The sequence below is a fragment of the Leucoraja erinacea genome, chromosome 17 (assembly GCF_028641065.1).
Source record: "Leucoraja erinacea ecotype New England chromosome 17, Leri_hhj_1, whole genome shotgun sequence".
In the NCBI taxonomy this organism is placed as follows: domain Eukaryota; kingdom Metazoa; phylum Chordata; class Chondrichthyes; order Rajiformes; family Rajidae; genus Leucoraja; species Leucoraja erinaceus.
The window spans coordinates 14126948-14152880 of record NC_073393.1 but is presented as its reverse complement, the minus strand read 5'-3'; the positions used below and the strand labels follow the sequence as shown (position 1 = coordinate 14152880).

General features: G+C 44.7%; 1 protein-coding gene across 3 annotated transcripts in view; it reads right to left on the bottom strand.

Annotated features, from left to right (window-relative positions):
• Positions 1-25933, bottom strand: part of LOC129705161 (guanine nucleotide-binding protein G(o) subunit alpha) — a 199299-nt gene that overhangs the window by 48848 nt on the left and 124518 nt on the right. For all 3 annotated transcript variants that reach the window (XM_055648601.1, XM_055648602.1, XM_055648603.1), the window contains exon 4: positions 3735-3895. In XM_055648601.1, the coding sequence (XP_055504576.1) occupies positions 3735-3895 (161 nt within the window). The remainder of the gene's footprint in view (positions 1-3734; positions 3896-25933) is intronic.

Genomic DNA, 25933 nt, shown 5'->3' with positions numbered 1-25933 from the left:
GGGTGGTTTTATAGCTGTTATTCTGTGTATTCACCGCTTTAAACAACTACACATTTAAAGAACTCAACCTATCTATTCCACCGGCACCCCTATTAACCTTGAGAACCAGAGAGATGCAAAACTCTTGTTACTATTAGGGAGGCACAATGACACAGCAGTAGATTGCTGCCTTACAGCACTAGAGACCCGGGTTCAATCCAGGATGCTACAATTTCCTCCCACACTTCAAAGACGTACAGGTTGTAAACCGACGTAGGTTAACTGGCTTCTGTAAAATTATCCCTAGTGTGTAGGATAGAACTAGTGTACGGGTAAACATTGGTCAGTGTGGATTCTTGTTTCTACGCTGTATTTCTAAAGTATAACAGGTAAAATTCAGCAAATATGTGTTATAAGATCCTTGGCTCTGGGTGATATGGGCCTGGTGAGTGATTGTAGTAGTTCATGGCACCTTCTAAACCCACTACCAGCTAGAAAAACAAGGTTGCAATAAAAGAATGGGAACAACATCACCCTCCAAGCCGCAAACCATCCTGACTCGGAAACATATGACCGTTCCTACACTGTCACTGCATCAAAGTCCTGTCACTCTCTCCCTGACAGCATTGTGTGTTTATCCACACTTCAATGATTGCAGTGGTTCAAGAAAGCAGCTCACCATCACCTTCCCAAGGGCAAATAGTGATGGGCAATTCAATGCTGGCTTAGCCTGTGAAGCTCACATACCTTGAATGAATAATTTAATAAAATCCACTTTCAAACCTCAATGTTACAGGCCAGCTCAGTGGCTGAGTACAACGACTACATGCACTCGGCATTGGTTGGTGGGTGTGTCACAGTGTCCAATGGAGCAGCAACCTTGATGAGCAACTTGCGCGTCTCCCTGTCCAGAGGTGTGGGAAGGAACTGCAGATGCTGCTTTATACTGAAGATAAACACAAAATGCTGGAGTAACTCAGTAGGTCAGGCAGCATTTCTGGAGAAAAAGAATAGGTGACATTTTGGGTTGGGACCCTTCTTGCTTTCCCACCCAAATGGGTTCTGACCTGAAACGCCACCTATTCCTTTTCTCCAGAGATACTGCCTGACCCTCTGATTTACTCCAGCATTTGGTGTCTATCTTCGGTGATTGATTTAGAGTTTGATTTAGAGCGTTGCGTTTCCTAGATTTGACTCTTCTACAGCAAACCATTTTCTTTTGATCCATACACAAAGTGTCTGAGGAACTCAGAAATTCAGGTAACATCTCTGGATGGAATGGACAGGTGATGTTTCGGGTTGGGACCCTCCTTCACACCTCAAGAAGGGTCCAGATCTGAAACATTGCCTATTCATTCCCTCCACAGATGCTGCCTGATCCACATAGTTCCTCCAGCACTTTGTGCTTTGATCAAGATTCCAGCATCTGCAGTCTCTTTGGATGTATTCCAGCCTCACCACGTGCTGAGGCCCAGATTAACAGCAAAGTTACACGTAATCTGAGTGGAATTGTTAAACAGAGCCAACATGAAGAATCCACGATATAATTAAGAAAAGAAACCCACGAACTGGCTGCATGGCCTCAACGCCAGCACTTGTCAACAGTGTTGCGGGGGATCCTGTTAGTTGACGTCATGAGAGCACATCTGTTCCACTTTTGCACTCAGTAAATAAAGCACAAACTGGAGCCCCTGCAATGCGATTACTGCAGCAGGAGTTTACTTTAACTATTTTTAACCAGAGTTGATGTTTTGGGTCAATAATCTTTCGTCAGAATCTGGCGAAAGTTAACGCTCTCCCCCTGGTTGTGGGTTTCTTGTTTTCAGTTAATATTTCCAGCATCTGCAGTATTTTGCTTCTTAGGCTGGTGAGGAGTTGAAAATGAGAGGAGTGGCACTGCAGGACTAAACTTCTGCCAGCAGAGTCCCCCACAGCTCTATCGCAGCTCAGCAGATACATCTGGTGGCAACACCCGAACACTGCAGGAGTCTGACACGCCAATCCCAGACACAGTGGACGACAACTGGGCTCCGACCCATTTTGCTTCACTCCCCACATCAATGGAAGAGATACTAAATGGCTGCCCGCTCATAGTCGCCTGTTTTACCGTCAAGGAAGGTCAAGAACCACTCGAGATTGATTTAGAGTTTGATTTAGAGCGCCGTGTTTCCTAGATTTGCCTCTTCGACAGCAAACACAAAACGGCTGTAAATTTCACCACTAAACACGAGTGAATGGTGAAAACCAGGAATGAGATGGAGCCGAGATGTCACCAGGCCCCAAAGGCTGGCATTGTTGTGGCCAGAGGTCCAGAATTCTGGAGTTAAAGTGGACAGTTTCACATTTCTAAAATCTTCCCACTGCGTATCTTCTCCCCACTTCTCTTTGATTGGGATCCCTCTGCTGGTTACCAGCATTCTACAGGTTGCTGCGTTCACCTATTCAGCTCCTTCTACAAATTAATTACAAACAAACCATCTATTACCTCGTCTGACCACCCATGTAATCTCCCAGTTTCTGCTGGAGGCTGCTGAGGGTCTGTGTAACTCTAATCTGTAGACTCGGTGTATCCCCTGTCTAGAATGCCCTTTAATGACTCTTATGCTCCATTATTTGAACTTCTCCATATTCTATCAGCAAAAGTCCTTGGCTTAATGCACGATACAACACACAGCGACCCAACACTTCCATTCTAACTCTGCAGCTGCTCAATATTGCTCAAATTTATTTCTGAAGCGCTGCAAAAGCTTCTCCCCTCCTCATGCTCCATGCCTTTCAATCTACAATACAACAGTTCAGGAATTCTGCTGGACACAATTCCCACCAGTGACCTTGCAACAGTCACGTCCTCCAAATTCCAGCCGGGCAAGTGCCCTGAGCCTTGCGACCAGAATGTCCTCACTTCTCCACGCTTACTCCATTACCCAGTCCTTCCCCCTGCATCTGAATTGAACTCTGGTCCCAGTGAGGAGGTGAGGTGAGGACATTCAGTTTTAGCTTGAATCCATTCCATTTGCCATCCCTGCACTCTGTTGACGGGGGACTCTGTGCGTCCTCGTGAGCCACAGCCTCCCTCAAGCCTCTGCCGTTGTGGTCCTGCCCTCACTCCAGCCCCCCTGCTCATGAAATGACCGTCAACACTTCCATTCCCATACGAGCCGACGGGTCTCCGGGGCTCCCTTATGGTACTCCGCGTCGACTCCCAAAACCGCTGCGGTCTCTGGCCACACTTGTCTGTCAGCTCCTCAAACGTTCCTGACCTCTTATCTCAAACTTTCCACTGATTTTATTACCCATTCCTCCTGCCTGGGTGGGTCCCCCTCACATCTCCTTTAATGCTTCCTCACTTTTCCATACTTCCCATGTTGTGATATGAGGGCGAAGTTGCCTTAGTGGGATGGCCAATGAAGTATCTTCATTCTCTGGGTATGATGCTAACGGCACTTTCTAATTGTGTCTTGTTTTCCTGCATAGTCTTTTTTCCTTTTTACTCTCTTGTTGAATTTTTAAGTATCACTAATATTTTATGTGCGTTGTCTGGGTCTGTGTTCCTGTGATGTTGCTGCAAGCATGATTTGCATTATACCACCCTGTACTTGTGCATGACCATATTGGCAGTATTGTGCACGACAATCGACATTGCACCTCACTCAACTTGTGCATGACAGACTCAACATTGGTTTGACCCAGCACAGTAGCCCACACATCCCCGATCAAAGGTGAATGGGACACACACATATTGAGAGTGTACTCACTATTGTGCAGAGTCATTCAGCTGGTATTCACGGGCGCGGCTGAAGCATTCCACCATCCCGGAATCAGACCAGAGTCGCTTCATGGCGCCCAGCAGCTCCGGGGAGAATGGTTCCGTGTCCTCCATTCGGCCCACGACATCGCACACCATCTTGGCATCAGCCTGGGGAGAAAGAAAAACCCGTCAGAGTGAGACAGCAACAAAGCGGATCAGCAAGGGGGAGCAAAAAGTCAATCACACCGTGGGATACCACAGCACCGATCTTGTTTGGCCATGGGAAGGAAGAACAACAAGCCAATCCCATGATGCTTGTCGTTCTGAGGAAGGGTCCCCATGCAACACATCGCTTATCCATTTCCCTCCACAGATGCTATTATCCTACCTACTGAATGATTCCAGCACCTTGTATTTGACTCACAATTTCAGCATCTGTAGTTCAGCACCTTGTCTGCCCACATTATGCCAATGCTCTTCAGCAAGCCAACCCAGCTAGGGCTTGTTCCAATGATTGGAGGTAACCCTACAGAACTCATCCATAACGAGCCAGACAAGAGAATTATGACCCAGTTGGCAGTTAGAACAAACCTCCAGAAGGAACACCACTAACTCAAAATCAATCTTGGACCTGCTGGTCCACAAGGACTAGCAACAACCCCAGGCCGTATTGTGAATGTTTGTTCATTTGTAGGTAGAAAGAGTCTAACCATGATTCAATAGGAGATCTATTGTGGCCACCATTTGTGAATGTTGTAAATGTCTATTATAAAGAGAGAACAATGGGCGACGTTTTGGCCCGAAACGTTGCCTATTTCCTTCGCTCCATAGATGCTGCTGCACCCGCTGAGTTTCTCCAGCATTTTTGTGTACTTTTGATTTTCCAGCATCTGCAGTTCCTTCTTAAACAAAGGTTTAGAGGGATATGGGCCAAACACAAGCAGGTGGGACGTGTGTAGATGGGGCATCTTGGTCGGCATTGGCTAGTTGGGCCGAAGGACCTGTTTTCATTCTGTATGACTATGACTCTACTGCACTCATGATTCTCACATATCTTACACATGATCTCCTTTGAATACCAGGACACACCATCCTCAAGTAGGAGGTTGGACTAATGTCCCACCATCCTAGAGAATGGACTGGTAGGAACTGATACATCTACACCTATGGCATCTCCACCAATTGCAGCATAGGATGAAGCACTCATCTTGTAGCAACTAATAACCATTCCGCGTGTAAACTGGTCTAGTACCGTTTGCTCCCCTTATTGTTCCTTGATAACTTTGTTCAAACTTGGAAAACCTCATGCAATTTTAAACTTGGTTATGGGGTAATCATAATTACTGATGCGCTAAAAGCAATCTTTGCCTCTGTTGCCCACGGCAATCAGCAGAGAGACACCAGTAATGCAGCCCGAGACATTGATCCCGTCGACACTAAGCTTTCCCTCGAACCTCACCTCCACCACCATCCCCGGGCAACAGGTTCAGATGTCGAGAGAAACCTGCACAAGATGTTCACCTGCACTGCTGCACCATCAGGTCCAAACTAAAGCAGGTTTGGTGCTACTCAGAGGATTCGGCATCATTTGGGAGCAAGTCAAAGGAAGGTCACCATTGTAAACCGTTTAGTTTCTCTTCTTGTGGATCAGCAATCCTCGACCTCGCTAATTTGTACATTTATTGCAGGTGTTATGGTTGCAATTCAAGTTAAAATGGCATGAAGTTTTAAAGGTTTCAAAGCTTTGAACAAAGTTGTCAGTGAACTTCAAAGGCATGAATTTCTTGCTTGACTCGCAGCTGCTCAGCATTAATTTAGATACAGAGGAAAAGGTTTAAAGCAACAGGTTAAAAGCTGTTATTAATATTTTTAGCACACAACCACGTGTGCATAGAGACTCACACGCTCACATACACACACACACACGTGCATACATTCACGCATGAGCGCACACACACACACACATGTGCACACATTCTCATACACACATATATGTGTACCTGCACACACACTCACAAGTGCATACAAAATCTTTGAAATAAAGAGGGAAAGATTAGATTAAGAGAGGGATAAAAGAGGCAGATGTAAAATGCCTCACTGACTTCCATACAGCAGAATCTAATCCAGAAACCCCCCTGCTGATCCTCCGTTAGTGAAGGCATGGTGAAGGATTGCACCGTACTTTGGGAAATTTGAACTTGATACCTAGAACACATCCTCTTGACTAACGCCAAACAGAAATTTATTGAGTAATTACATCAAACATCGCTTTCAAATGCTTTGAAGGCAAAATTAAGGCATATTCCTCTAGAAAAAAATTGGAGCAAATAAAAATCTTACTATGTACTAAATCAGAGATTATCCAACATTAGGATGGAATGAGCAGCAGATTGAAGTGGTGTGTTTACTGACAGATCACTGCACAAACTTCACTGAGGTTTAAGCAAATTACATTGTTTGCACATTATGTGAGAAAGACAGTCGACAGCCAGTGAGTTCTTGAGCGGACATCGTGTTACAGAGAACTAGTGAGGGAAGCAACTCAACCTCAGCGAGTGCATGAAGGTCAAAGCAGTAGGAAGTAACCACTTCCATGGGACGGTGCAGAACAAATAGAGGGAAATAGAAATAGGTAGGGCACGGAGTTAACTGGAACATTGGAACAAAGCTTCCTCATATATTTCGTGAAGCTAAAGTTCATCAGGAACCAAGTTCCAATCATTTTTTTCTGAAAGGAGTCTTTTCACTCTTTGCTAAACTGGGATGGGGTTTAACTGGGAAACTGGGATCAGGTTTCACTATCTGTACCTGGCTCAGGAGAGTCGCCTGGGACTGAGAGAGACCAGTTTGCCGTTAGCTTTCAGGGAGGAACCATGTTGGCAAAGGCCAGACTCGGGCTGGGATATCCTCTTCATGACGGCTGTTGAAGTGGCAGCAGCCACACCCAACAAGATGAGGCCCAAGGCCCAAGGCCCATTGCCATGGTGAGGGCAAGGACAGGCTGCAGTCCTGGCTCAGGGTAAGTACAGATGCCTTAGACTTCTACAGGCTGGGTTTACTAGAGTTCTGAGATGTTCAGTGTTGTGGGCACCAACCTGGTAACATCCCCTTTCCCTGCTCCATCTGGCCCAGTGCGCACTGTCACCAGCAGGTATAGACCCCGGCCTCTGGTTCATGCGAGTTAGCCCCCTGAGCACTACACAGGCACTGGTTGATATGCAAGAGATTTGTATTCTGCCAAAGCACAGAAGGTTACTGAACAAGTGTTTGGAAAATGGGATTATTGTGGCAAGGAACTTGAAGATTGGCATGGACGTGGTAGGTTGAATGGCCTGCTGCAAGAACTATTGGATTCGCCAACCCTAATACATATAATTGATCAAAGAGAAATATGTAGGAAGGAACTGCAGATACTGGTTTAAACCGAAGATAGACACAAAAAGCTGGAGTAACTCAATGGGACAGGCCGCATCTCTGGAGAGAAGGAATGGGTGACGTTTCAGGTCAAGGCCCTTCTTCAAATTAAAATATATTATCCCACCAGTTCTATTCCATGAAATGTAAATGCCAGTGAGACCCAGGTTCAATCGTGACCTCGGGTGCTGGTTGAATGAAATTTAGATATTTTCCCTGTGACTGTGTTGGTTTCATCCGGGTGCTCCAGCTTCCTCCCATCTCCCAAAGATTTGTAGGTTAATTGGCTGTTGCAAATTGCCCCCGCTGTGCAAGAAGTGGATCAGAAAGTGGGATAATATAGATAACAGTGTGAATGGGTGTGATCAAGGCTCATCATAAAATTGTTGAGCCGAAGGGCCTGTTTCCTCACTGTATCTATAAAAAAAGAAAACCAACATCAAATGTTGTTACTGATGGAAAAATTCCCTTTGGGAAAATTGATTCTCCTCATTTTGTGAAATCACTAGAAAATCGGCCATGACCAATATATTCTTTCCACAACAGGAAGGAATTTATATTTTAAAAATGTGCTTTAGAAAAAAGGGATTTCAAGACTATTATATACGATACCACATCTTGCATCTTTTAAAACTAAGAGATAGACATCTTCATGGAGCAAATACAGATAACACTACAACAGGAGGAATAAGCAAAATTGTGTAAAGGTCTAAATTTTAATCCAATGGCAGAGACCTAGCAGGTGCCTTTGGCTTTGCTAGATCATACAACCTGAACAATTGCCCGAAAAGCTGAAATGTGGCTTTTAATTGACAATGTTCTGGTTTGTTTAACTCAACTGGACCCCAGTGGAAAATCAAATTATCAACTAAAAGCAGGGAATTGAAGTATGACAAGTTCGTTTAAGAAAATCCAATTAAACAATGGACAGGACCATTAAAATAGATATGTTCATAAAAATGAATATGCAGGTTTTGTGCACATAGCAAGTACTGTGAGAGTGTTTAAGGTCAATGGTCAATGGTCAATTAAAAGCCACATTTCAGCTTTGCAGGCAATTGTTCAGGTTGCATGGTCTGGCAACCTTGCTAGCGATTTCACAAAATTAGGAGAATCAATTTTCCCCTAAGGGAATTTTCCCATTAATAACAACTTTAGATATTTCAGTTAGGTTTTCTATTGGATCTGGAATGGTTTATGGTGACAGGTGATGTTTACCAACCCCTCTGTTTTATTGGCCAAATAACAAGCGGTGGGGTTGGGGAGATAAGACAATTTTTTCACGAGACAATTTTATTTTGTGACCTGGATCTTACTGTCTGAATGCGGTCGATGTGCGGGAAGATTCAAGGGAGAATTGGATTTCTACTGGAAGGGAAATAGAAAGCTGGACCACAGGGAGATTGCACAGTGTCACTGATTGGTTGGCTTATCGAAAAGCTGGCACATGAATGATGAGACAAAGGTCTAGTATAGACAAAGGATTTAGATTACTTCAGTTTAGTTTAGTGAAACAGGCCCTTCGGCCTATCGGATCCACACCAACATAGAAACATAGAAACATAGAAAATAGGTGCAGGAGTAGGCCATTCGGCCCTTCGAGCCTGCACCGCCATTCAATATGATCATGGCTGATCATCCAACTCACTATCCAACCAGTGATCGCCGCACGCTAGCCCTATCCTACACATTAGGAACAATTTGCCATTTTTACCAAATCCACTGAACCTACAAACCTGTACCTTTTTTGGAGGAAACAGGAGCACCAGGGAAAACCCATATGGTCCCGGGGAGAACATACAAACTCCATACAGACAGCACCCATATTCAGGATCAAACTTGAGTCTCTGGTGCTGATGAATGAGGGAGAGCAGCCTGAGGGACACCAGGACCCTGAGGACATGGAAGGTGTTGAGGGAAGTGCCGGCAGAAAGCCAGCAAAGGACAGGAGGACACTGGCTTATGTGTCAATAAGGGACTCCTTGAGTGATTCTGTTTGCTCTCCTTGAAAGACATCTTGGGCGTAATGCAAAGTTTGCTTTGCACACTCCAGTATCACCAGAAGTCAGTCGCAAGAGCTCAGTCGATGCCCTATAATTACTCACACTCTTCTTTCTGGAAGCATTGTGTTGACCATTGATACATCAGTGAATGAGTCCCGGATCCAATTACTGAAACAGCTCACTGGGACAGTTTGCAGAGGTGTGCGGTTTAGCCTGGACATGCCAACTGTGGACATTGAGTTTATTGCTGAGTGGGGTTTCCCACAGGGGAGGGGGAGCCCAGAGCCACCTCTGGTTAGCTCAGGCTCACCAGACTTTCTCCCTGATGAGGACCCCAACTTGCTTTAATTTGACCTAGGGCTTGTCTCCCTGCAGCACTGTAGCCAGGATCCATGTTGCTGCCCTAAGCCTGTCGAGGGGAGTGTGTCTTCAAGGGCTTCTTAGGTCTCCAGGCAAATATCAGAGGCTGTGTTAGGTCGGAAACTGTACAAGTTCCATTTTAGTGCACGATTCTGGATGTAAACCTCCAGAGCTCCCTTTTCATTGACCAATTCCATGTATTTTGTAGGAAATGTAATTGGGTGTTCGTGTTATACACGGTGCAACACAGGAAGATATCTCAGGCAATAAGTGTTTCTGTGGTTTGGATCAAGTTCTAGTAATCTTGGTTTGCCAGATACAAATTCTCTATGAGTCTATTTAACAAATTTCCAAAATCTATGTTTGTATGGTATTCAAGTTGATTAAAAAAAGTTATTCCAGTCCATACCTTTACTGAGTTCAATTATGCACTCCCTGCATGTATGAAATGAGGAACATTATGCTAAAAAAAATGTAATCACAGCCTTCAGTTCATATTCAATCTTATATCTTGCAAGGTTTTGTATGTTTTATCTCAGAATTTTTGCAAAAGCGAACATTTTAGAATGAATTTTGCATGCTAAAGCTTCAACATCTCAGGTGCTGCAAACCTTGCCTTAAAGACCCACATGCTCCAGCTCCATAGCTATGAGGCCTTGTTAATGCAACCACTGTACCTTCAGGGGAACAGACCATAGCACTGGATGGACTTACAATATTCGTTATACCACTTGTCCCTGTACTGCTGCCTGCAACTTGTCTCGAAGAGGAATGTACAGCTGCACTGCCAGTGATTCGTATCGTCATAGAGTCTCCGAGTGTCATGATCACCCCATCTCCATGGCAACCTTGCATAAAACAGGCTTCACAGCTAAACCAGAGTTGGCTGCTATCAGTCCCTATGTCGTGGAAGCAGAATCGCTTACAAAAATAATTTGGTGCTTCGAATTATAATTGGGCTCACTTGGAAAAAATAGGCCATGCAGATCTTGCAGCCCCAAGGACATAGAGTAGTAAGAGAAGACAAACCTCCTCCCAAAGACATCCCAGATTTAGCTTCACCAAATAACCCCTTTCCCATACCTAGAATAAGAAAACATAGTTGACTGCTGGTTGTAGATTAGACAATAAGTACAGACTTATTGAGTGTATAGTGCGTGTGAGGACGGGACGTCGAAGGGTAAGAAGCCGAAGCCAACAAGTGGAAGCCAGGATACCGAATGGACACGACGGTGAAAGGATACGAACCCGAACGTACACCACGTCGCAAAGACAAGACGCAGAACAGACATGACATCGAAAAGCCATGACGTCTCAGGGGACGGGATTTGACCTAGACCTTGTCAGTGATTGGTCCGGACCCTGCGTCCATCACATCACTGGCCAGGGGGGGAGACGGGAGGGTGGGGGAGGGGAGCTTGAGCTTGCGTTTGTAAAATGGTGGCAGTGACTATCATTCAGTGATTTTGTGGCTGATCCATTCCAGGCCTCATATCCTCATGTCCCTCAAACCCTCAATTTGTATTTGTAGGGCTTATCTACCTGCCCTTTAAATACTTCCAGTGATCTAGCCTCCACAAGTCTTTGAGGCAAAGCATTCCAGAGATTCACCACCATCTGTGTGAAGACATTTCTCTGTACCTCAGTCTTAATTTACGTGCCCTTTATCTTGAAACTACGTCACATTGTTCGAGATTCTCCCATGGGTGAAAACCTCAAGGCTAGGCACTTCCAAAATTGCCAGAATTGATAATGGTTTGGTGCATGTATATAATTCCAACATTGATTTCTTAAGGCCATCCCTTTGGCTCTGTCTATCCCAGATCTATGGCTTCCACCAGAGGCCAGGTGATACGGGCTAAGCTGATGCTATACTGGAGACTGGACACTAGATGAGACATCAGCATCTGTGTTCTGGTCCCAAAAGTGTATAACAAACAGCAGCAAGTTATCCTGGTGCCTTGGTCAATGTTTCTTCATCACCAATGACATCAGTGTTGTGTGGGGACTTGCTGTTCACGGTGTTATTTCTATCTAATGAAGATATCTAATGAACTAAACTATCTAATGAACAGAAATGCTGTTCATTATATTGGTATTTAAAATCACCACTGCACAGGGAAGGAAACGTTCTTGCAGTTCATCGACACAGCAAACTAATCACGAGCCAGGCTGCCTTTACATAGCACATTTATCTTTTTTCTCAAATGCCTCACAACCACTTGAAGCATAATCACCGTTATGGGTTGCAGAAACAGAAATATAGAAACATAGAAAATAGGTGCAGGAGTAGGCCATTCAGCCCTTCGAGCCTGCACCACCATTCAATATGATCATGGCTGATCATCCAACTCAGTATCCTGTACCTGCCTTCTCTCCATACCCCCTGATCCCTTTACCCACAAGGGCCACATCTAACTCCCTCTTAAATATAGCCAATGAACTGGCCCCAACTACTTTCTGTGGCAGAGAATTCCACAGATTCACCACTCTCTGAGTGAAAACAAAATTTCTCATCTCGGTCCTAAAAGACTTCCCCTTATCCTTAAACTGTGACCCCTTGTTCTCATCTCATTCACCTTATTACGAATGCTCCTTGCATTGACACAAAGCCTTCAGGCTTGTTTTTACAACAGTTATCCCTTATACAATTACGTTGAAAAGTGGCCCTTTTTGATTTTTGCCCTGGATTTGTCTGCCTGCCACTGTTTGGTTTCAAACGACAGTGAGATAATGACACAATAATGTACCCGAGTGATATTGACCTGGGACACAATGACATCAGTAATAGCAATAATAGGGGTGAACATAGACCATTCTGCCCCTCCAGCTTGCTGAGCCTTTCAGTGTCAGATCTTTTGATTCAAAACCTCTTTCCTGCACTGTCCATACATCTATTAATTTCTCTAACACCCAGAAATCTTGGTGTTAAATGATATCAATAACTGAATTGACATCTGCTGGTAAAGAATTCCAAAGTCTCACAACCCTTCCAAGAAATTTTACCTCATCTCAATCTGAAAAGGAGGCCTCTTAAATTTGGAACAGTCTTAGTTTCAGACTTCTCAGCCAGAGGAATCTTCCTTCCTGAATTCTCCATGGTTCAATGAGGTTACTTCACATTCAGTGCAGAGAATAAAGGCCTAGTCTACTTAATGTTTCCTCAAATGACATACTTGCCATTCTAGGATGTTTGCTACACCAGAGTGAGCTCCTCCCTTTTTCAAAAAGTGCCATAAAGTGTTTTGGATCCGTCCAAATGATTGGACTTGATTTGGTGACAATATCGCAACCTCTGCCAACCCAACTATGGTACTGAAGCGTTGAACAAAATGGTATGTTCTGATCCTGGAGGTTGGATCCTCGGAGGTTTGGATCCTGCTGCATTTGAGTCATTGTTCCAGAAGCCACAAACTACAACTCAAACGTCGCCACTAAACTAAATTTAGCATTGTTAACACTGCCAAGCACTGGTGCCGACAGTGGTGGTGGGGCTAGACTGTGGAGAAAGAGCATTCATTGATGAGACATTTGTGCTGGCCATGTAAAATGGATCATATGGCTGCGTATTTTTCATGGCACTTACAAATCAAGCACTTACTTTAAACCAGGCAGCCTATCAGTTTTCAATAAGCTGGAAGGTACTTTAAAATTACTGATATATTTCATGTTGCATTTTTGTTTGTCATTAGGGGTGTTTAATGGTGAACACAACATATAAAGGAGTCATAATACAAATGGCACAGCGATAGACCTGATGCGTCACAGCGCCAGAGATCCAGATTCCTTTATGACCTCGGGTGCTGTGTGGAGTTTGCATGTTCTCCCTGTGGCCCCATTGTGTTTCTTCCGGGCACTCTGGTTTTCTCCAACACCCCAAAGACGTGCGGGTTTGTAGATTACTTGGTCAGTGTAAATTGCCCCTAGTGTTTAAGGGAGTGGATACAAAGAGTGGGATAATATAAGATTGGTGTGAATGGGCGATCGGTGGTTGGCATGGACTCAGTCGGCTGAATGCACTGTTTCATGCTGTATCTATAAACTAAATGAACCCCCATCAAGACAAGCCGGACAATCTCTTCATTTTGGTACCTGGAAAGAGCTGGAGCTCTGACTGGGCATCATCTCAGTCCGTCTGTTCTTTGAACATTGGTCAGGGAAATGATGCCTGATCTATTCTGATTTTGTACAACGAAGATGAGTAAGGATTAATTATGCTTTTGTGTTTTCTCTTTAAGACATCAGCAAGTATATTCTTCATGGTAGCTATGGAAACACCCATCCCAGCTCCCACCCTCATTCTCCATCATATGGCAGAGTGAGATGGTAACCATAGCAACTAACACTCGCTGACGATGCAATCTACAGGCCACCAAGGAGGCTCCTGCCTGTTTTGTCATTAAATTATTGATATCATGAAATATTTAGAAACCCCAGCTAATACTTGCATTTGTCGTGTTATCAGTGCAGCTCTGCACCATTGGACCAGTCTAGTTGGTTTATGGACTGGATATTATAGACAGCCCAACCATGCATGACTGGGAATATGTGAAGAAACAAATGTGATTCCATTGTCAGAGGCTGTGAGATAAGAACAGTAAGGATGGATGGATACAAATGATGGTAAATCTATATTTAAGCCCCTTTTACTGAAGATGTTACATAAGCATGCAATGTCATTCATTTCTTCTATGTACTTTCTCTAACTCTCGTTTCCCCCTCCCCTGACTCGCAGTCTGAAGAAGGGTCTCGACCCTAAACGTCACCTTTTCCTTTTCTCCAGACATGCTGCCTGACCCGCTGAGTTACTCCAGCTTTTTATGTCTATCTTCGGTGTAAGCCTGCATTTGCAGTTCCTTCCTACACATGTGTATGTGCATGTTTAGGTACATGGAGATGAGCATGACTATGAGGTGTAAAAAGAATGAATCTATGAGATATACATCTGAAAAATAGGTCTCAATATGAGCTGCTGAGAGAAGGTGGGGTTTCAGAATGGATAACCTCAGCAGGAAGCTTGGCATGTCCATTGAACAAGGTAGGTCAGGATAGTGCGGTGGATGTAATGAGGATGTCCAGTCTGAGGGAGTGAGGCACCCTACTTTGATCAATATCTCTACCAACAATAGAGATATAAACATTTGGCTCTCTAATTAAACTGTTTCAACACCAAGCACACAACAAGGGGAGTAACCCAGGTCAACTCTGTCTTAAACTTACTATTTTGCTTCCCATTTTCGAAATTTATGGCTGAAACCAGCTTTGGCTGAATGCATGGACATTTGTCAGACCAGTCTCTTCTGGAAGGACCAGCAGTATTGCCAACTTAGTTTGGGGGCAATAGTCACATTCAGCTTCCTCTCAAACAGGCTGCAATACTGACCTATGCAACCGACATTGGAGACTTTAGAGATGCCTACCTTGCAATAATCACATTTATACGCAAAAATTGAAAGAAACACTTTGAAGGTGGACAAAAGTGCTGGAGAAATTCAGTGGGTGCGGTAGCATCTATGGAGCGAAGGAAATAGGCAACGTTTTCGGGCCGAAACCCTGCTGAAGGGTTTTGGCCCCAAATGTTGCCTATTTCCTTTGCTCCATAGATGCTGCCGCACCCGCTGAGTTACTCCAGCACTTTTGTCTACCTTCAAATTTCCAGCATCTGCAGTTCCTTCTTATCCATGCATCTATCCAGCTGTCTTTTAAACATTGTTATAGTACCTGCCTCAACTACCTCCTCTGGCAGTTCAGTCTGTATACCACCCACCTTCTGAATGAAAAAGTTATCCCTCAGGCTCGTATTAAATCTGACCTTAAGCCTATGTCATGTGGTTTTTGATTCTCCTATCCTGGTTATTCATTCACTCTATTTCTTCCCCTCAACGCTTTATATACCTCTATACGATCACCCCTCAGCCACCTGGACTGCAAGAAATAAAGCCTTAGCCTGCCCATCTCTCCCTATAGCTCAGCCCCTTGTCCCTGGCAACACCCTCATAAATCTCCATCACGTTTTAAAAACATCCTTCCTATAGCAGGCTGGCCAAAACTGAACACAGTGCTCCAAATGTGGCCTCGTCAATACATTGTACAGCTGTAACATAACATCCCAACTGCGATACTCAATACCCTGACCAATGAAGGCCAATTTCAGTTACAGCCACAAAAAAGTGTGAAAAATCCATGGTATAATGGTCTGCAAACTCAGAAGCTCCTTGTAAACTGACAATTCTTTGAAACTGCCTACATTTTGGGGAACTTCAATCCTAGAATGATGCCGAGTTTTGTTTCACATAGACACTATCAGGCCTCGATGAAGTGAAGCCTGTGTTAAGTGCTACAAGAAGCAAAAGGTATCTTTGAAGTACAGCCACATCATTAAACATCATCTTACAGGATCCACTGCCTGGATTGTATGTAGCTGCCAGCTCGGTAATATACCTGTAAATCCAATCAGTTTCACACTCTGATGCACTAGAATGATATCTTATCTGGTCATGGCCTATGCATAAGCCCCTTAATGCAATGCATACTCAGCAACTCCATTTGAAAGCAGACTGTTCTGCCTGCAGCTGTGGTCTTAAACAACAACAGCAACATAGAATAGACAGTTCGGAGCTTTGTGAATAAGAGCAATCTTGCCTCTGAGTCGTACAAGAAAACACTGAGCATAGAACCAACCAAGTGCATGCGATGAAGGGACAGTCAGAAGTGTCGCCATCCTGTTAAGCCATGTCCAACCCTGGCAGATTCCAGCAATTGAATGGCACTGTGGGTTGTGCTCCTGATGCCCTGGATAGCACGATGCTCCACTGCCCACACATCACCATGGACAATTTCACTATTTTATCTGTGCAATATTTCCATTCACAACTTGCCTGCCACATTTCCCACAACACCTGACAAAAAGACATCCAGTGCTGGGGTAACTCAGCAGGTCAGGCAGCAACCCTAGAGAGCATGGATAGGTGACAAAAATGCTGGAGAAACTCAGCGGGTGCAGCAGCATCTATGGAGCGAAGGAAATAGGCGACGCTTCAGACTGATGACTGGTGACGTTTGGGTCGAGACCCTTCTTCAGACTGAGTGTAGGGGTGGGGGAGAGAAAGCTAGAGAGAGGAGGGGCAGGATAAAGTGGGGCAAGTAATAGGTGAACACAGCCGATGTGGGGTGGGGGGGGGGGGGGGGGGGGGGGGGGGGGGAGTGGGGTGGATAGGCAGGTGGTTGGACAAGGCCAGGGATTTTTAAAACGTGTGAGACAAAAGGATTGAAGAGTTGTGAATTGTGAAGCCAGAGGAAGGAATGTTGGTGGAAAGGGCATTTTGTGTCTTTTTTTTTGTAAACCAGCATCTGCAGATTCCTTGATCCTACAACATTTAATTTAGTTTTGTTTAATTTAGAGATACATGGTGGAAACAGGCCCTTTGGCCCACTGAGTCCACATCAACCAACCAGCGATCCCCGCAGACTAACGCTATCTGGCACACACTCGGGACAATTACAATTATACCAAGCCAATCAACCTATAAACCTGTATGTCTTTGGAGTGTGGAAGGAAACCAAAGATCCCAGAGAAAACCCATGCAGGTCACGGGGAGAACGGACAAACTCCAAGCAGACAGCACCAGTAGTCAGGATCGAACCCGGGTCTCTGGCGCTGTAATGCAGCGCTACTACCGCTGCACCAACGACCTAATTGGTTAAAGAATTTGGAAAACCCTTGTACTGGGAATGATGCGATGTAGACACGTGTTTGTTTAGTTGCTTTCCAATGAGGCAGGATTGGCAGCGTGATGCAGGAATTGTCCAACAAAGCACGAACAGAGATTAGCATAGTTTCTTGAAGCTTCTCGATGACCTGGTGTTAAGTGATCTAAACAAAACACATCAAGAAGCCACACAGTGTACCTTAGATCTGCCATGAGTAAAATCATGATTGATTTATTCACGGATTAGTTTGTTAGTCAAAGAAGGAGAATGGGTTTAGAAGAATGAGAGGTGATTTGTCCAGAATTTGTGTTCACTGTCTCAACGCAAGTAATGAGAGGGAAGACATAATTACTATTTACCAAATTCCTTCTCAAAGGAAGTGAATCTTTGGAATTCTCTAGTCTAGAGCGATGTCACTGAGCGTACTCGAGAAAGAGATAGATTGTAAAATATTAAAGTATTATAGTCATAGTCATAGAAACATGCAGCATGGAAACAGGCCCTTCGGCCCAACCTACTCATACCAACCAACATGCCCCATCTACACTATGCTGACGTTTGGCCAATATCTGTCTAAATTTATCCTATCCATGTACCTGTCCATATGTCTTTGTAATAGTACCAGCCTCAACTACCTCCTCTGGCAGCTGTTCAATATACCCACCACCCTTTTTGTACAAATGTTGCCCCTCAGATGCCCATTAAATCCCCTCCTTCACCTTAAATCTATGTCCTCTTAGATTATCATTTGGCTACTGTCCTATGAACTGGGATATGGGAGAAAAGGAAAGACAGTGAGTCACCCAGCAAATCTGCCACTGCCTGCTACCCAACGAAGCCTATCTGCCAGGATACATCAGGAAAGTTGGAGTAATCTTCTGTAAATAAAGCAGCTAACTGAAGCTATCCTTGTTGCGAGGCAAAGAGCTACATGCAAATTCATGAAGCACTTCTTTTTTTTTGTTTTTACATAATTTTTTTTGTATAGTCTTTGGTAAATGTAATCAAACGTTGGTGAATCTGTGGAGTACATTGCCACAGACGGCTGTGGAGGTCAAGTCAATGGATATTTCTAAAGCGGAGATTGACAGATTTTTGATTAGTAAGGGTGTCGAGGATTATGGGGCGAGGGCAGTAGAGTGGGGTTGAGAGGGAAAGATAGATCAGTCCACGATTTAAAGGTGGAATAAACTAGATGGGCTGAATGGCCTTATTCTGCTCCTAGAACTCTTGAACATATTTTTTATTCTGAATAAAGTTTATTTTGGGGAAAAAAAATAGATGCAGTCAGCGCCAGTGGGATCATAACCTGGTTTTCAGAAGGAAAAGTAGAAAACCTCAGAGAACCGCATGGATTAAAGGTGTAAACAGACCGGCTACAATAAAAGTGAATCACATGCATTAGATTAGTGAGCAACGCAGTGGGTGTAAGTCACAACTGAAAGATTGACTGTTGTAGATGCAGAACAAGCAATGATCTATTGGAGGCTCCATCACACCTAAAGGGATGGGTGGCTATTAGCTGAGAAATATAACATAGAGCAGTACAGCACTGGAACAGGCCCTTCGATATGTTGTCGGCATGATGTCTATGCCAAACATTCTTCAACTAATCCCTATCTTCACGTGATCACGATCCTTCTATTCCCTGCATATCCGTTTGCCTTTTTAAGCTTCACTAACTTATATGCTTCCACCACTACTCCTGGCAGCATGTTCCAGGCTCCACCCACCGTGATCTCTGGTTTAAAAAAAATTAGAAGAGCAAAGTGTACGGTGCAAAAATATCTAATAATGGCACCTTTCCAAAACGCCATGCTCAGGCCACAAGCAAAGGCACGGCATTCCCCACAACCTCGGTTCCAGTCTGAAGAAGGGTTTTGGCCCGAAACGTTGCCTATTTCCTTCGCTCCATAGATGCTGCTGCACCCGCTGAGTTTCTCCAGCTTTTTTGTGTACCTTCGGTTCTTACTCTCTCCCCTGAAGGAGGAGGGAGAGCTTATGGGGAAGAATAGACTCCATCACAACTCTGTGCCCCACCTAATGGCTGGCTGTGAAAGTGCAAGTGGACTTGGAAAAACCTTCCGTCTGCTTCCCATCCAGTCCCAATGAGGCGGTGAATAATACAAGTAAAGGGAGGGGTATTCTCTAGAAAATAGTACAGTTTGTGGCTGCATCTACAGTCATTTAATCATCCAAGAGCACTGAATTGCATCACGAAGAAAGGAAGCACTGAGAATATTCTTTACCTCCTTCAGTGAAGACACAATCCTGTCGTAGGTCAGCACAACACTAGCTCACACTGACATGTGTTATGGATGCCAATCCAAGCAATGTAACAATCAAGAAACCTCCAAACCAGAGCATCTTAGAAATTCTTTGGCTCTGGAACAAGTGCATTAAAAGGGAAAGGTAGGGATGGCCAAAGTAAAGAGAGCCCACAGTTGCAAAATTCCACTACACACAGGTCCCGAAGCTTCATGCACAATGGAATGGGCTCTGCAGGTTTAAATCACTTGGCGGTATTTCCTCATTGCCACTGAGGCAGAGCAGGAGTGAGGAGCTTTGCATAGAGCCCAGACACCTGTAGGCTAGTCTGCTGCCCTGGTGGATCTGGAGCAGGCTTCATGGATCTGCTGTGAAACCATGGTCCTGCCCTAGTGGTCCAAGCCATTGATGAACCACCTGTGTACAACAGGATCTGCCAGAGGTGGCTGTGCAATCGTGCAGCTCGAAGCAACACTGCAGCATGAATGCACCAAAAGCACAGAGGACCTGGAGGCAAGTCCGCAGACTTTGATGAGGGCTCAATAGTTTACTTAAATCGGTCATGTTGTGTAGTGTCTCAGAGCTCCAGGCAACAGAATTTCTTGTCCTTTGTGTGTATTTGTGTATGTGTGTGCATGCGTGCATGTTGCAGCCTTGCCAGCCTGTTTAACACAGTTATACAGCACGGAAACAGACCCTTTAGCTCATCAAGTCACTACCGACCATCAAGCACCCATTTACATTAATCCTCAACTAATCCCTGGGCACAGTGGCAACCCAGCAAATGGCCATTCCCATCAACTGCCTCTTGATGCTAATACTAACATGCATATGAGGGCTAATATATACGGTGACCAATTAACCTACTTGTGTGCACGTGTCCTAATTCTCTACAGGCCCACCACAGCAAGTCTTTTAACTTAAACTTGAATGCAACATTTATGCTTTAAATTGGATTAGGTATGAATAAGGTTACGCTAAATTACATTCCTAATTACATTCCACAGTAGAGCCAGGCTCTGATCAACAGATGCAGCACATGAATGCCTATATTCATGTATGGAAATCAGATTATAATTCATGCTGTTATGCATATATATATATATATATAGATAAAAAACAGAGAACAAGGCAAGAGTCGGACATCCATCACTGTTCTGCACAAATAAATTAATCAACCTTACCCTTTGACTATAGAAACAAGACGAAAATAATACCACATATTCAATCGTATATGGTTCAATGAAATTAAGATATATATGGAAACAGGCCCTTCAGCCCAACTGAGTTTTTCCTGCATCTCCGTTGCCACAGAGAATATAATCCCAGTTATCAAATCTTTCTTCGAAGTGAAAATAAAATTCCAGCCCTGCCAACATCTTCGTAAATCGCCCCTGGATCCTCTCCAGAGCAATTGCACCCTTTCTACAATGTCATAAACAGGCCCTTCATCCCAACTTGTTCATGCAGATTAAGATTTCCCATCTAAACTAGTCCCATTTATCCACATTTGGCCTATATCCCTTTAAACCTTGTGTGTGCCAGTGTGTGTGTGTGAGAGTGTGTGTGAGTGAAGCGGTGACAACATCCGGAATGAGCGGAGACTTGGCGATACTCGGGGAGCGTTTCCCTCTCCCGGGGGTCGGGCATCGGACCTCAGCCCGAGATTCATCCCCACGGCTCCAGCAGCGGAACCGACGCCCCCACTCACCCGGTCTGCACCTGGCTCCCGGCCGGGGTTAAAACTCCATGGGATGTGTGGACAGAGTGGCCGATGGACACAGAGCCACTGGAGGTGAGGGTGGGAGGTGTGAGTGGTGCCTTTGGGGGGAGGGGGGTTGGTGCTGGGACCACCAGCGTGTCTCACCTATCACACCATCTGCACGGGAAAATACTTTTTCCCCCCCAAAAATCATCCCGCGGGCTGGTAGTTTAACAGCCCTGCTTTAAACCAATGCCCTCTAGTTCTTGAATCACATATCCCGGGAAAAAGACTATGCATTCACCTTATATTCCTCATGGTTTTTACTCACCTCAACTATTTTTGCTTTATGTTGAATTTCCAGCACATGCAGATTTTTGAGCGTGAAAAATTTGTGATCAGCGTGAGAGCATGAGAATTTTGTGAAATGCGTGAGAGTTGGCAGCCCTGCTAAATGTTTTGGACAAAAATCACGTATTACTGCTTTATAGCAGTTAAGTTACTTTAAGACCCTTTCAGAAATTATGGCAGTCAACTAACAATCAACTAACAAATTAAAGCAAACTAAAAAAAATAACATGTTCCCTTTCCTGACTCTACCTCATAAGTACTTTAACACTGTTAACCGAGCAAAGGGATATTAATATCAAGAATAACAATGGGGAAAGTGGGGGCAATTTTGCTTAAATGGTTATTCTAAGTCCATTCAGATCTGCATAGAGTCAGAGTTATACAACATGTACATGGCTGGCCCAATTTGTCCATACTGATCAAGTTGGCATTCTGCGTGTCCTGGAACTGGCTGCAGTTCCCAGATCAGCTCACATCTCAGGGACTGGCTGCAGTTTCCAGGTCGGCTCACCTGCCCCGATGCCACAAAAACTAATTGAAAAAAACCCCACGGTTTTTCGGGTTACGGACCGGATACGGCCCACGTGTCGTAGGTTGCCAAACCCTAGATGTTTGGCCTCATTGCGGTCTCCCCCCCCCCATGTTTTACAACTGATTCACGTGGCTAGTTCCATCTCCGGCTGCTTTATGTTGTCGGTGGCTGCACATCCGACCAAGAGAGAAGAGAAGAGACGCAACGTCACTCACAGCCGTCAACCGATGCACTTCCCCAGACTGCACAGATCACTGTCATGTGGCGCAAAGAGACAAACTGTGCAGGGACTGAAGGCAGCATGAGAATTCTGTCAACAGCGTGAGACTGTGAAAATTGGCTGCAATGCGTGACTCTCATGCTCAAAGCGTGAGAGTCACGCATTGCCCTGGTGTAGTCAGTCTGGAGACCAGTCAACTACTTTTGCTGGTGCCTGTGCCCAGTTTAGAAGACCGAGGGGTAACATTATTGAGACATACAAGATCCTGAGAAGGCAATGGTGCAGTAGATGTTGAGTTGTTTTCACGTGGGAGATTTTCACCATACTTGTGCATAAGACAATATGGCTTCCCACTACCCCTGACCAAGGCCAACACCCTCTGTCTGCCCACGACCTCATCACGGAGCACATTGCCTCTCTACCGCAACAGGAGTGTATTGGTGGAACGATTCTCCCAGGCAGATAGACACAAAATGCTGGAAGAACTCAGCGGGACAGGCAGCATCTCTGAAGATGCTGCCTGTCCCGCTGAGTTACTCCAGCATTTTGTGCCTATCTTCTGTTTAAACCAGCATCTGCAGTTCCATCGTACGCGATTCTCCCGGGCAGTTTACCTTAATAAAGAGTTTAATCTTAAGGAACCACATTGCTTTATCACAACTGTGACAACCTCTGCAACCAACATGGAGTCTCCCCCGATCTGCCTGAATGGAGTAACTGGATTAGCCATGGAGAAAAAATAGGAGGTTTCTGCAGACGTTGACCCTCCCACGTTCTAACGATCACCGAAACATTAACCAGCACAACAGACCATGTCTTTGTATCTTCAAGCACAATAAAAATTAATCTGAAAGCAGTACAGCACCAATGCACCAATCAGGGAGACACCAGGCATCTTGGAAGGACTGTTGCCATGACAACCACCCATCTCTTAGCAGCAAAAGGCCAGGAGAAGTGAGCTTATGGAAAATTAATGGAAAATGTTACCCGTGGGAAAAACAAAGGCATTTCTACTGAAAACAAAACAATCCAAAGATTCAGGGCCCAATAATTGGGAAATTGAAATACTTAATAGTCCGTCAGCATAAGGGCTAAATGACTGATTGGCCACATGAGATGTGCGCTTATTAACATGTTCAGTCAAGCAGAAAATGATCATCATCCGCCTTCCTCTCACAGGGAGGAAAGCACAAGAGCAAGTGATCAGGGCGTTGCCCTTCAAGGGGAAGCAGGTACACTGGGATCAGCCCCATTTCTGTCAGGAACATGGCCAAAGTGTGCATCTTGTTTTGAGAGCCACATGACCCAGGAATCAGTGCGTAATTGCTCCTGGCTGGGAGGCTGCTGATGATTTTCTGCTTGGTTGATCATGTTAATAGGCACGCTGCCTGATCTTTCCAATCATTCTTTTTTCAGCTGTTGAGCAGAAAGGGGTAATGCTAGTGCTTTAACGTAATCTAGATGGTGGTACACACTGCATGAAATGGACTCCCTCTGTCCCTTCCCCCGTCACAAGGCGATGTCAAGTGGCACGGAGACTTTGTTCATGTCACTGCTGATCGGCACATACAAGGACTTCTCAGCCCACGGTGGGTAGATATCAGTTCCTGATAAATGCACCCCAATTCTTTTTTAGTTTAGAGATACAGCAGGGAAACAGGCCCTTTGGCCCATCGACTCCACGCTAAGCAACGATCACCTGTACACTAGTTCTATCCTACACACTTACAGAATCCAATCAACATACAAATCTACACGTCTTTGGTATGTGGGAGGAAACCGGAGCACCTGGAGAAAACCCTCGCAATCACAGGCAGCTGCAAACTCCACACAGACAGCACCCATCGTCAGGATTGAACCTGGATTTCTGACTCTGCAAGGCAGCATCTTTACCACTGTGCCACCCACATGGTTAACTACACATAATTATTTAGCCCTTGTTTGACAACACTGAAAGGGATTACCTGGACAATACGATCAGAAGAAGGTCTGAAGAAGGGTCACGACACAAAACATTGCCTTTCCATGTTCTTCAGTGAAGCTGCCCCACGCACTGAGTTGCTCCAGCACTTTGTTTCTTTTTTTTTTGACTAAACTAGCATTTGCAGTTCCTTGTGTCTACATGATCAGATCCCTGTTTGTAAACCTTCCTGGTGCATAAAATGGCTGTCATATTTCCTACATTGCACCAATAATTGCAAATCAGAAATTGCCTGCAAAGGACATTGTGCAGATACAAAACGTTTTCCTTCCTCAATAAAAGGCTTGAATAGTTTTTCTTTCTATGTTCTGAATTTCACCTGTCATTGCACCATAATACACGATGAACATCTGCAGTAGCAGTGATTTACAAACCACTGCACTGTATTGAAGGCACCATTCGTTCAAAATGAAGGCATGTTTTGGTTCTGACTATCTGGGCTGCCTTTAACCACTGTCTAGTCAGCTCCATATAAAAATGTCTTGAAATAGCCTGAACGTTTTTGAATCTTCCAGGCTTGTTTCAACATTATTCTCAAAGAGCCTGGCGTCTGAACTCTATCAACCACTTTTGTCATTTTGGCAGAGAGTACACGTTTCTCAGCCAAATAAAGCGGGAAAGGGCAGTATTCTGGTCAGCCATCGCCATTGAGGCTATTCTTTGCTAACTGGAACAGCAGCATTGCACCTGAATAACCTCTGGCCTACACCTGGGTTTTGGCTCCATTAGCAGGTTGTGTCCTGGCCAGATCTGTCTGCATGATTGCTTGCACACCTCTCACACTATGTGCTTGGTAAAATGCCAACTGGAAGACATCATGCTAAACACACACCTTCTTACTCCACAAATCCAGCTGTTAAAATCGGCCCTTCACAGGAGACTCTCATTTAGTGAAGAACCACAACTCAGGAACATCCATGAAAGCCCATCCTAAAATTGATTCAAATCTGGCAGATGGAACCAAGTCTCCATAACAACCCAAGAATTCAAACTTAACTTGACCTGGTACCACCGGCTCAGATTATTGGCTTAGTAACACCAGGAGGCCTAATGCAGGACAGCAGACAACAATTTACTTCCTGGTAACCCCCAAAAATCCAACTGTGCTGGAAGTATCCTGACTGATAGTTAATCATAGCATTAGATCAAAAGTGCTCCATAAATGGAATTTCAAGTTCCCCTTAAATTCTCAGCTCCACACTCTTTGGTGCAGAGTCACAATGATGATTTGTACTTGGCCAGCACTACCACGGGTTTTCATTTCATCCCAAAATCATAATGATTTTGTTACAGTCACGGAATCGCAGAGAGATACAGCGCGAAAACATGGCCCAGCCAACCAAATTCCTGTCCACCATCCTGCACCCATTTACACTAACCCTAACTCAGTACATTTCATTTTCTCCTTAACTCTTTCCAGACTCTACTATTTATCTACACACTCGGGATAATTTACAGAGGTCAATTAACCTATCAGCATTTTGGATGTGGGAGGAATCCAGAACATCCAGAGGAAAACCTTGCAGAGTGACCATGCTAACTCCATACAGGCTGCAGCCGAGGTCAGGATCAAACCCGGGTCACTGAAGTTGAGAGGCAACAGCTCTACCTGCTCTGCCTTAAGGGCCTGTCCCATTTACGGATTTTTTTTAGGCGACATCGCAC